At 42.3% G+C, this 12,929-nt stretch overlaps 1 protein-coding gene across 4 annotated transcripts in view; it reads left to right on the top strand.

The window, feature by feature from the left end:
* Window positions 1-12,929, top strand: part of pcdh15b (protocadherin-related 15b) — a 199,087-nt gene that overhangs the window by 138,251 nt on the left and 47,907 nt on the right. For all 4 annotated transcript variants that reach the window (XM_047817912.1, XM_047817910.1, XM_047817911.1 and 1 more), the window contains 2 exons: window positions 6,083-6,223; window positions 6,400-6,512. In XM_047817912.1, coding sequence (XP_047673868.1) covers window positions 6,083-6,223; window positions 6,400-6,512 — 254 coding nt within the window. The remainder of the gene's footprint in view (window positions 1-6,082; window positions 6,224-6,399; window positions 6,513-12,929) is intronic.

Raw genomic sequence — 12,929 nt, 5'->3', positions numbered from 1 at the left:
CTATCTATCTATCTATCTATCTATCTATTTATCTGTCTGTCTGTCTGTCTGTCTGTCTGTCTGTCTGTCTATCTATCTGTCATTAATCATCTATCTATAATTATCTATCTATCTATCTATCTATCTATCTATCTATCTATCTATCTATCTATCTATCTATCTATCTGTCTGTCTGTCTGTCTGTCTGTCTGTCTGTCTGTCTGTCTGTCTGCCAGTCTATCTATCTATCTATCTATCTATCTATCTATCTATCTATCTATCTATCTATCTATCTATCTATCTATCTGTCTGTCTATCTGTCTATCTATCTATCTATCTATCTATCTATCTATCTATCTATCTATCTATCTATCTATCTATCTGTCTGTCTGTCTGTCTGTCTGTCTGTCTGTCTGTCTATCTATCTATCTATCTATCTATCTATCTATCTATCTATCTATCTATCTATCTATCCATCTCACTTGACCATATACATATGTATGAATTTGCCATCCATGTGTGTTGAAAGCAGCGTGTTAGGGTTTAGAAATGTGCTGCAGATGTACAGTGTTGTTTACGTGCCGGAGTGTGAATGAGTTCATGGAAAAAGTGACAATCGAATGCATTGTGTGTGAAAGCGATGAGTAATGATTTACAATCCGATCTGCACAGAGTTCTTATTCACTGACTTTTCCTGTGAAGAGTTTTGGGAACGTCTTCAGTTTTAAACGCCGCATGTTGGCGATCGATAAAAAACGTAAACGACATGAACGGCGTTACCGCAGGCCGTAGCGGCTATTTAAATTTACTGACTTGCCGATTCACATCTACTGAGTAGCGCTGAACCCACTCAGAGGGAAGCTCACTGCTCTCATACACAAACACACACGATAGGCTCGTATTCGCTCTGATTGCCAGGGGGAGAAACTAATGCCACCCAAACGGAATGACCATTTCTCCTGCCTTTGAATTTGACTCTCCCAGTGATAGAGCATACGATTTTATCTTGTGCTTCTTAGAAACCCTGCCTCTTTACCTTTAACTAGCCTACATGATCACTGAAGACAGAATATAAAACACAAGAGGTACGGCTGTAAGGCTCAGACAAAAGACCTAGTCTTTAATACAGTGTAGAAGCCGAATGGCCAAGGAATTATTATTATAAGTATTAAAGATAACTCATTCATATTATTTTATGTGGTACAGCTAGGGGGCACGGTGGCTTAGTGGTTAGCACGTTCGCCTCACACCTCCAGGGTTGGAGGTTCGATTCCCACCTCCGCCTTGTGTGTGTGGAGTTTGCATGTTCTCCCCGTGCCTCGGTTGTTTCCTCCGGGTACTCCGGTTTCCTCCCCCGGTCCAAAGACGTGCATGGTAGGTTGATTGGCATCTCTGGAAAATTGTCCGTAGTGTGTGTGTGTGAATGAGAGTGTGTGTGTGCCCTGTGATGGGTTGGCACTCCGTCCAGGGTGTATCCTGCCTCGAAGCCCGATGACGCCTGAGATAGGCACAGGCTCCCCGTGACTCGAGAAGTTCGGATAAGCGGGAGAAAATGAATGAATGAATGTTACAGCTAGTGATTTCTTAAGAAGCTTGTATTCCCTCTTTGTTATGTAGCCTAAGTAGGATGTTTCCACTCTTTTAACAGGGCAATGATGGCAGTGGGTAAGGTGTCAGGCCTTGTTATTTCCAGTTGTAGAACATGGAGCATAAATGGGAACTAAAATGGTAAATGGTCAATAATATGAAAAACCGAATAAAGTAATTATATTTTAGGAGAAATATTAACATATCAATCGCCCGGGCGGAAGACAGGAGTTCACACTGAAGGGGTGATATCACATCACATCGGAATATTAAAGCAGCTATCGGTGATGACAAACACAGTGTCGGTTTACATACTTTTAGCTCCTATTTAAATTCACATCTATGCAGATTAGGTGACCAGCTTAAGGCTGTCTGGCAAACGTAGATTTAACACATTATGCAAATTCTAGAGAAGTGCATGTTCTTGACTGCATTGTTCTTCACCCGTACAGCAAATCGTCTTGACTCATAACTGATAAATTACTGTATAGACCACGGCATCAAACATCCAACTCTATCTTATAGAAAATGTATTCTGGCTCCTTCCTTTTAGCCGAGGAGCTCTTTCGTATTTTTTGCAGACAAGCGAGATTTTAATCTGAGTGACTCAACACGTATGACGGATGGTCCGTTTTTTAAACTTTAATCAACACGTGTGCCTCATAAGGGGGAGCACGGTGGCTTAGTGGTTAGCACGTTCGCCTAACACCTTCAGGGTTGGGGGTTCGATTCCCACCTCCACCTCGTGTGTGTGGAGTTCTTCCCGTGCCTCGGGGGTTTCCTCCGGGTACTCCGGTTTCCTCCCCCGGTCCAAAGACATGCATGGTAGGTTGATTGGCATCTCTGGAAAATTGTCCATAGTGTGTGTGTGTGTGTGTGTGAGTGAATGAGAGTGTGTGTGTGCCCTGTGATGGGTTGGCACTCCGTCCAGGGTGTATCCTGCCTCGATGCCCGATGACGCCTGAGATAGGCACAGGCTCCCCGTGACCCGAGAAGTTCGGATAAGCGGTAGTAAATGAATGAATGAATGAATGTGCCTCATGATATCAGCCATATTCTTTGTACATATCTGATACGTGTGACCTTTACATCACCTATAAATCTTTAATCTTTGTTTTACCGAGAGGAAAAAGTGCACCGAGCACATATTGTCTTTCACAAGTCAGGCCTCCGAGGAAGAAATAGAGAGCGTGACAGCCAGGAGCTCTGTGTGTCGGCAGCTGAGGAGCTATTTGGGACTAATTAGTTTGCTCAAGGGTGCAATGTTTGTGTGCAAAAGCGGTAGCCTTCCAATACAATTCCAGTCGTCTATACCCTCAGGAACTCGAGTCTTGGCTCTTGTCAATAACCTTCGAGTAGTTTCGTCTCCTGAATGAAGAGGAAAGGATTTTACAATTGGATAGCGCATTGTGTTATTCCACTTCAAATTACATCCTTCTCCATTGCTCCTGAGTGTGAGGTTGTATTTGTTTATTTATTTATTTATTTATTTATTTTTTGCATCGGGTACTTCTGGGTCTTCCAAAGCGTAAACTCCATTAGTCGTAATGTTCCGGTTGTAAATCGTGTGTGTTCATTTAGGCGAAAGTAATCACAGTCTGCTGGGTTCTCGGGCGCGTGACTCGCGTTACTTCTCGATTTTCCCAACTTAGCTAAGATTTTTTTTTTTTTTCTCGGTATGATACGCAATTAACAAAATCCTATAAACAGCTTGAGCGATAATCATTCAGTAAAACGATATGAAATAATCCTCTTTAGAAAGAAACACAATTTAACAGGAATTGTTTGTCGTCTAAACCACTAAATTGGCCTTGGAATTTTTTATCATTGCGCCGATCCTCGAGTGTATCGTAAACATACGGAGCGTCGTTTTCTATCTGTGGGCTTTGATGGATGGATGGATGGATGGATGGATGATGGAGTTTGTATAATCCTGTAATATAGGAAATATTAGATAACATCAGTGTAAATCAGAAGAGAGGGAGTTTGTGATTCGCCGGTTAATTAATAGGGTTGTAATTACAGCGGCGAATCACTGGAGATAGTTTTACACCCTGAGTAAAAATACAATATTGTGTTCTGGCTCCTGAAAAAGCATAATCTGAATAAATGTCGTTCTCCTCACATACATACTGTATTTTATGTCATTTATTACATTAACAGGATTAGCTAGAACTTGGGATGTGGTAGCTCAATGGTTAACTGATCGGACTACTGATCGGAAGGTCATTGGTTCGAATCCCATGTCCACCAAGTTGCCACTGCAGGGCCCCTGAGCAAGGCCCTTAACCCTCAATTGCTCAGGTGTATAAGTCACTCTGGATAAGCGTGTCTGCTAAATGATGTAAATGTAAATGTACTGTAAATGTTCCTGGGATTTGAACTCACAAAACTCCCAAATTCTAGTCCACTGAGACACCAGAGTACTCCGGGAGACTCTACAACCGCTTGAGACACAGTGGTACATTTTATCAGTAACGATGCTCCATGTACTCGTCCACGCCATCTTTTTTTATGATTGCAGTCGCAAATGGTTGAAATTCGTGGCTGTATTTCTGACCTGTTGTTGTGGCATTTATCAGTGTTTCAGTTTGGCTGTGGTGGGTGTCGTCGGACAGAAGGGTTTTTGTTCGAGCTGCACTCAGTGCACATATACAGTATCCAAAGCCTCTGTCTGTTCTTTCTACATATTTGCGTCACGTCTTTAACCTTGTGTGTTTTATTCATAAGCTGTCTTCGCTCGTCTTTGCCTGCCTACACACTTCATTCAAATCTGCTTAATTCTTTTATTAGTTGAGAAGTAATTATATCTGCAATTATGCCCTTAAATTGAAAATACAAGCTGGCAAAAATGGGACTGATGTTAATAAATATCTACCACATGCGGAGAGACGGCGATGACGGGAAGCGGACGAAAGAGATCGCGAACCTTGACGAGACGTAGCACGCCAGGGTTACAGTCGTGTTTTTAATCCTCACAGCTTGCTCTGTTCACCTCGAGTACTCCGCAATTAGTCGATGAGTCATTTAAGGATTAAGCGTCTAAGAAACCTGACACTATCGGAGGACAGATCTCTGCAGCGTGAGGGTGGATGAATGAATTCGGGCTCGAGGCACCGCCGAGAGGGTGCAGCCCACCCTTTGTCTTTATTTGTCACTTTCTTTTATTATCCGTATTGTCTGTGGCTCGGTGGGGTTGCAGCCCTGCGTCGCTCCATGTCAAACCAACAAAGCATGTCAGCTTTGAAAGGAAAGATAGGAAGGGAACATGCAAATAAGGTACCGAGGTACCGGATGTCAAGATTAACATGAACAATCTGGCTAAAAACGCACAACGATTCTGATGTTTTCCTGCCGTCGACGTGTGACTATTTAGCTATTTGTGTTTGAAATGCGACGTCGGGTAATTAAGTAAACAGACTCGCCTCGGTCTCCCCGGGGAAGGGAGTCTGATTCCTCTAGCATGTTTTCTTCTGCTATGAGGAATTCATTCAGGTTCTCTGGTTCCTCCTCTAGTCCAAAGACATACTGTATGTTTTAGGTTCAGATAAAGTATGAATGTGCAATGGACTGGCACCTCATATGGGTGGCCACTGTCTTGTACCCTTCAGGTTTCACGGTAATAGACCGACTGATTTGCAGCCAATCAGCTACAAGAGAAATTTGAGGTCAGGCTCTGATATGGAGCAAGGAGCTGTGGGCACATACGGTATGGGTGTGAGAGTCAGGTGACTACACACGTTTAGCCATGTATTACAGATAGTTTTTTTTTATATACAAAAAGGTCTGGAATAATTAGAAATGTAGTCTATTGTCTTTAATTCTAAAATGATCTTAGCTACAGAGAAAAAAAATAGAAGAATACTTGGAACCGTTTTGAATTTCGTTTAAAGACAATGATGTGTCTGTAATTTATAAAATTGTTTTATTCTAGCTCATCGGTGTTAGAATAAAGAACTGCTAAATGTACTTCATCTGATTAGGTTGTATTAAGAATTTCATATTTTTAAAAATATCAGATTGGACATGCTCAGGGTTAGCATTTTTGTCTCTTCGTGCTAACACAACAGCATTAAGGGTTGCCAGTGCACACAATATAAAGGCAACATGACGAATGTAACGCCTGTTAAGCTTAGTGGCTTAGTGGTTAGCACGTTCTCCTCACACCTTCAGGGTCGGGGTTCGATTTCCGCCTCCGCCTTGTGTGTGTGGAGTTTGCATGTTCTCCCCGTGCCTCGGCGGTTTCCTCCGGGTACTCCGGTTTCCTCCCCCAGTCCAAAGACATGCATGGTAGGTTGATCGGCATCTCTGGAAAATTGTTCGTAGTGTGTGAGTGTGTGAGTGAATGAGAGTGTGTGTGTGCCCTGTGATGGGTTGGCACTCCGTCCAGGGTGTATCCTGCCTCGATGCCCGATGACGCCTGAGATAGGCACAGGCTCCCCGTGACCCGAGAAGTTCGGATAAGCGGTAGTAAATATTTACTCCATTATAAATCATCCTTTTTTTTACCTCAAAGGGCAAAGCAGCCGATCGAGTGCACTACAAACTGGACGTGGATCAGTTCCCCTACAGTGCCAGCATCTTCGAAGTAGAGGAGGACACAGGAAATATTCTCACCAGGGTCAATCTCAATGAGGATCCCAACACCAAATTCACTGTAAGTACATTATTTACATCGAACATCTACAAAATCTCCTTTAATAACATCTGTTGTTCATGCATCCCACCTCACACAATTATATCGTTCTTTATTTATTTATTTATTTATTTATTTATTTATTTATTTATTTATTTATTTTTGCCCAAAATTGATGTTCTCTTGTCTCCCTGAAGCTCACGATTATTGCTTATGATGATGGGCAGCCACAGAAGTCCAATAAGACCTTGGTGGAAATCACCGTCCTGCAGCCCTCTGCCATTCCCATCTTCACTCAGGAGGAGTACAGGTAAACGTTCTCTTCAGAAAACTTTACTTTCAGAACAAATTTGTCATGACATCTTCACAATATCTCGAGAAAAGGCTTTCTTTTCTTTTTTTTTTTTTGCCAAAACATTTCGAGTCAGAAGACTCGGATCCATTAAGCCAGGAGATACCAACACACCTCTCATGTCTGGTGTTCACTCTTCTGACAATTCTGACAAAGCCCAGAGTGTTTGTGGTTGTTTGGAACAATTCGAGCATCCTAGTTTGGAGTAATGGTTGAAAGGCAGGAAAGCACTTTTTTTCTGTTCAAAGATATCTGCTTTTATTTATTTCGCAATGACCTTCTCTGAGGAAGACGACGTACCATCACGTTACTCGATGAGAAACCTGCAAGCGCATTCTGACGGGTGGTCGGAACATATTATAGTCCACACGACAGATCGTCTACTGCGCGATCCGAGGCTATTAATTTTTTTTTCCCGAACCATTTTAAACAGAACACTTGTTCGAGTTCTCCTATGAGTGTCAAATTATTCATTCAAGTGCTTGGTGAAGAGATTTCTTTCGTTCAGACTGCCAAGAGACCTTCGTTCCGACACCAATTAATAGTTAGGAGGTTGGTCCGAGCATCATTGGTTTAAATCTGAAGAGAATGTAGAGAGAAAATTAAAACGAGTGACGTTCTGGATCGGTTGCTTGGGTTGAACGGCACACCGGTCTGAAGATGCCATGAAACCAAACAAGCGCTTGCTTGAGTGGTTTATTTGAAAAAAAAAAAAATATGACCCGACACTCCTGATTCAGGTTAGCGATGTGATTCAAGAAGGTCGGCCTGCTGTTTTAAGGTGTCCCAAGTTTACATGTATTCAAGAAGAATGTATGGGAGAGTGTATGGATCTGGAAGTCGTGGCTTAACTGTTAGAGAGTTTGACTCCTAACCCTAAGGTTGTGGGTTTGAGTCTCGGGCCGGCAATACCACGACTGAGGTGCCATTGAGCGAGGCACCGAACCCCCTCAACTGCTCCACGGGCGCCGCAGCATAAATGGCTGCCCACTGCTCCGGGTGTGTGTTCACGGTGTGTGTGTGTGTGTGTGTGTGTGTGTGTGTGTGTGTTCACTGCTGTGTGTGTGTGTGTGCACTTTGGATAGGTTAAATGCAGAGAACGAATTCTGAGTCTGGGTCACCGTACTTAGCCGTACGTCACATCACTTTCATATGTCAGTTGCTATATGATCTAAGAACTGTCCAGTGAGATCACATTACAACTTAACCCTTTTTAAGCCGTAGTGTAGAGTTAAGTTACAAGTTCATCAATAAAAAGGTGTTAAACATCGATTTCTTGCCTTCATTTATTCGCACATTGCTGCGTAGATGTGTGGACAGTTTGGACACTTTGGTTTAATCAGGCAACCCAGGAACGCAATTAGGAAGTCAAGGTTTGTTAAAACGTACCGACTGACCGACAGCACGACAAATAAAGCGCGGTAAATCGTCGAAAGGTCGAAAACACCTCAGCATCACATCTACTGTACAGTATATCTGATCCTTTACCAAAGCTTTGCTGAAATGTCATTGTTTTTCAACGTTCCTGTTCAAACCTGCTCCATGACTTCTTCACATCAACCCATCTAAACACCTTTGGGATGAGCTGGAACCTTGACCAAACACCAGACCTCATCTCCCACCACATCGATACCTGACCTCACTAATGCTCTTGTTGCTGAATGAACACAAATCCTCACATCCACAGTCCAACATCTAGTGGAGTGGAGATGATTAGAACAGTAAAAAGCTGGACTGGGATGGGAGCGAACAGCTAGACGTGTTGGTCCATATAAAGTACGGACTGTATTGATATTATCAGTACCGAGACCAGGTACGATTACCACGCAGGTACCAGAAAGCAGTTATCAGTAACAATTTTATTGGTTAGTTTTATTAACATACTCAGGGGGCACGGTGGCTTAGTGGTTAGCACGTCCGCCTCACACCTCCAGGGTCGGGGGTTCGATTCCCACCTCTGCCTCGTGTGTGTGTGGAGTTTGCATGTTCTCCCCGTGCCTCGGGGGTTTCCTCCGGGTACTCCGGTTTCCTCCCCCGGTCCAAAGACATGCATGGTAGGTTGATTGGCATCTCTGGAAAATTGTCCGTAGTGTGTGAGTGTGTGTGTGTGAATGAGAGTGTGTGTGCCCTGTGATGGGTTGGCACTCCGTCCAGGGTGCATCCTGCCTCGATGCCCGATGACGCCTGAGATAGGTACAGGCTCCCTGTGACCCGAGAAGTTCGGATAAGTGGTAGGAAATGAATGAATGAATGAATGAATGAATGAACATACTTGTGTTTTATTAGCATGCAAATAATTACACCCTTATTAGCATCTGTGGACAAATAAATGAATAATCACAAGCGTTAAAGTGTTAAGTCATCGCCATGACAGTTATCACACCAGAATAGAAGCAGATTCAGTTTTTTCTTATTCCTCACGCGACATTATCGGGTTTAAGAAGCCGTCCTGTTTTCCGGTCGTCGCAAAGACTAGATAAAGAGCTACTTTTAGAAAAGGGACTTGAAATGATGCGAACCTGTCAGTGAAGCTTTTATAATAAAAGTCTATGAATATGTATGATAGCTCTAAGGCAAAGTGTGTGAATGTTCTGTATTCACGATATTGTTTTCTCTCAGGCCAGAGTGCACTTTCCTTGAATGCATTATGGCTACTTTATTAGATTAAATGTTTAATATATTTGACACCGGGGGTAATCAATTCAATTCTTTTGGCAAATAAAGCAAATAACAGATGCCTGAGAAGTAGCTTAGCTAAATGGCTTTTATTGATTTAAAGAAAGGAACAGGGAAAGTTTGTATATGGCGTTTTATGTTGTTGCGTACATCTCATGTGCTTGAAATCTGATGGAAAAAAGATACTCAAGATATTCAAAGCAGCTTCTGTTTTGTTTTATAGGGACATCGTACGGTAAGTAGCCGTGTAACTGTGCGGCGTTTGACTGACAGAGTTGACGTTTATTTGTGTAGCTCTTTTTACAATTGACATCGTCTCAAAGCAGCTTTACGGAACGTAGACATAGAGCAGAAGGTAAACATAAGGAATAATATAAAGTATTAATATCATAAATCATTCAAGATTATTTAGTTCACAATGTGTATGTATTTATCCCCAATGAGCGAGTCTGAGGTGACTCGGGTGACTGTGGGGGGGAAAAACTCCCTTAGATGGTAAAGGAAGGAACCTTGAGAGGAACCGGACTCAAAGGGGAACCTCATCCTCATCTGGGTGACACTGGGGGTGTCATTATAAAAATATATATATATATATATATATATATATATCTATATATATATATATATATATATATATATATATATATATATACAGTCTAATAAATGTTGTATTGGTGTAAAAGACCACATGGAGTTCAGATCTCCTCTTTAGTATCAGAGTCGAACTGGAGCTGGTAGATCTGTAGATGTCTCAGGATTCTCACAGGGTCGCCCTCGTCTCAGTGGAGGTCCAGATGGCTCCAGTTGAAAGCGGTGTATGAATTAAATGATCGATGATACACAAAGAAACAGGAGGACTGTGTGATGCAATACACCGGCACGGAGTTGCTCTTTATTATATTCCCCTATAAGTATAAATAAAACCTCACATAAACGTCATACAGGAATTACAATATACTTCAAACTAAATAAATAGTTTGACTGTTATTAAATGTTATAATAGACTGGAATAGATGGTGACATTTAAGTAGCCATAAGGTGACATTTAATAGTCAGCCAGCGAAGGTGGAAGAGTGCCAGAGCTCGTATTTATATTTAAAGTGAACATATGAGCTCAGGTTCTGATGTGTGATGGTGTGTGTTTGTGTGTTGGTTTTATTGAAGTGTGTATCTGTAGGTGTTTTGAAGCCAAAAACAGAATCTGTGCCTGTTTTGTTGTGTTCGTGTTGAGTACTGAATGTCTTTGTCATGTCCCTCACTACAGTGGTGGTTAATATGAAGCTCTTTAGATCAATTAGATATGTTCAATATGAAAAAAAAAAGAAAAAGAGTGGCTTAGCGGTTAGCACGTTCACCTCACACCACCAGGGTTGGGGGTTCGATTCCCGCCTCCACCTCGTGTGTGTGGAGTTTGCATGTTCTCCCCGTGCCTCGGGGGTTTCCTCCGGGTACTCCGGTTTCCTCCCCCGGTCCAAAGACATGCATGGTAGGTTGATTGGCATCTCTGGAAAATCGTCCGTAGTGTGTGAGTGTGTGAGTGAATGAGTGTGTGTGTGTGCCCTGTGATGTGTTGGCACTCCGTCCAGGGTGTATCCTGCCTCGATGCCCAATGACGCCTGAGATAGGCACAGGCTCGCCGTGACCCGAGAAGTTCGGATAAGCGGTAGGGAATGAATGAATGAATGAATGTTCTAACAGACTGACAACGTGTTTATATTCATTCATTGTCCGGACAGCAGTCTTTCAGTCGCCTCGTTCTTCGTTTAATTATATTCCACAATGGACGAGAAGAATAATCTCTTTTTCTAGCAAAGGTGATTCGAAAGTTTTTTCTTTTTTTTTTTAACACGAATACACGAGTCTGATGAAAGGATTTTGCTTGTGGCAGTTTCCACGTTTTCCTCTTTTACAAGCAGCAGCCTGTGCATTTTGTAATGCGGCTTATCCCATAAAACCAGCCTAATGAAGCTACAGCAACTTTCACTAAATCACCAACCGGGCACCTTGAAACTTCAGAGTTTGTCGTTTTGACGATCACAGCAATCGGTGTCTTATTTTTCTGCTTACCACCGTGGATGCTTACATACATCTTTTTCTCCCCAATCCTCCCACTCCTGGTGCATGAATATACAGGAGATAAACCTGCCATGGTTCTGAGGCCCGGTGTGATAAATATGAGTGCTTAACATTTGGCACATGGTTGCAGGTAGATTGCTTTTTTTTTTTCCTTCTTTTTTTGGATCTGAAGGACGGTTTTGAACTCTTACCAGGACCGAGATCGTGTCTGCTGGCGTCTGTCTTTAGTTTCTGTGACGAGGTAACGATTATGTGTCGAACGCAGTAATTAAGTAAAGAGATAAAACGGAAGAACGTGATCTAATATCTAATAAACTACGTGATGCTGCATTTTCTTACAGAATTATTGGTTAAGACCTCAGATTAATCTCTTAGTAAAATAGAACCAGACTTCTGAAGGAATTGAAGTCAAACTGAACTTGGAGTGCTCTAATTGGTTATTAATGTCCCAGTTGGCCAGTATTGTTTTTACCATAAGAGCTAATACTCTAAACCAGGGGTCGGCAACCTTAAACACCCAAAGAACCATTCGGACCCGTTTCGTACAGAAAAAAAAAACACAGGGAGCCACAAAACCCATTTGACATCTAAAATGAAGAGAACACCGCATATATCGTTTTTTGCCTTTATGGAAAGTATAGAAAAAACTGTAGTGTGTTGCATTTATGAAATCAATGAACTGCTACCGAGTAAAAGAAATTTTTATTTCTGCAGGCAAACAAAAATATCTTGAGCAGTTTGAACTAACCTTAATAAAAAGACGCTGGGCTGAAGGTTACTTACATTAAATAAAATGTTCAATGTCTAATTGAGTCCTCTTCGTATTCATGACCAGGGCTCTCAAGTTTTGAAGACAGGCAAGCGTGACATCTCCAACCCAATCCCTTCTCCACCCCCGCCCCTGGCAACCCCAATTTTTTTTTATTGGTTGTTGCGTTAAATCTTTCCCAGATGGTTCTATTTTCTGATTGGCTGTTGTGTAGCCCCATTTTTTGATTGGCTGATAAGGGTCAGGCTCGACTAAGAACTGAGACGCGCTTGATTCCTGCCCGGTTCCATAGAAACAGCGCTGCGGCTTATTAAATATATGATAAATAGTCAGTGTTTCTACGTGAGAAATACGATATGTGGCGCGAGATTGTGAGAAAAGACCCAAATGCGTGACTGTCACTCTCAATGCGTGACACCTGACAGTCCTGCATGACACCATAATTTTAACTTGCCGGCGGCAGCAACCCAAAGCTGCGTCTGTTTTTGTGTGTCGGATTTCGCAAGTCGGAGGTTATGATGCGTATTTTGTGCGGAAAAAAAACTAAACACGGTTTATTTTAATGTTACAAAAGCATCATAATCTCAGAATTTAGAATTACATTTTTTTAAAAACTAACTAAAATAAATGTAAATTAAACATTTATCTTCCAAATCTACCGGGAGCCGCAGCAGAGGGATAAAAGAGCCACTTGCGGCTCCGGAGCCGCTGGTTGCCGACCCCTGTTCTAAACATATGGCATGTTTAGCGCTGTGTGTGACATTCATTCATTCATTCATTTTCTACCGCTTATCCGAACTTCTCGGGTCACGGGGAGCCTGTGCCTATCACAGGCGTCATCGGGCATCGAAGGC

This window comes from Tachysurus fulvidraco, chromosome 8 (assembly GCF_022655615.1).
Source record: "Tachysurus fulvidraco isolate hzauxx_2018 chromosome 8, HZAU_PFXX_2.0, whole genome shotgun sequence".
NCBI lineage: Eukaryota > Metazoa > Chordata > Actinopteri > Siluriformes > Bagridae > Tachysurus > Tachysurus fulvidraco.
Note: the sequence above shows the minus strand (reverse complement) of the source record. Positions and strands in the feature narration are given on the sequence as shown.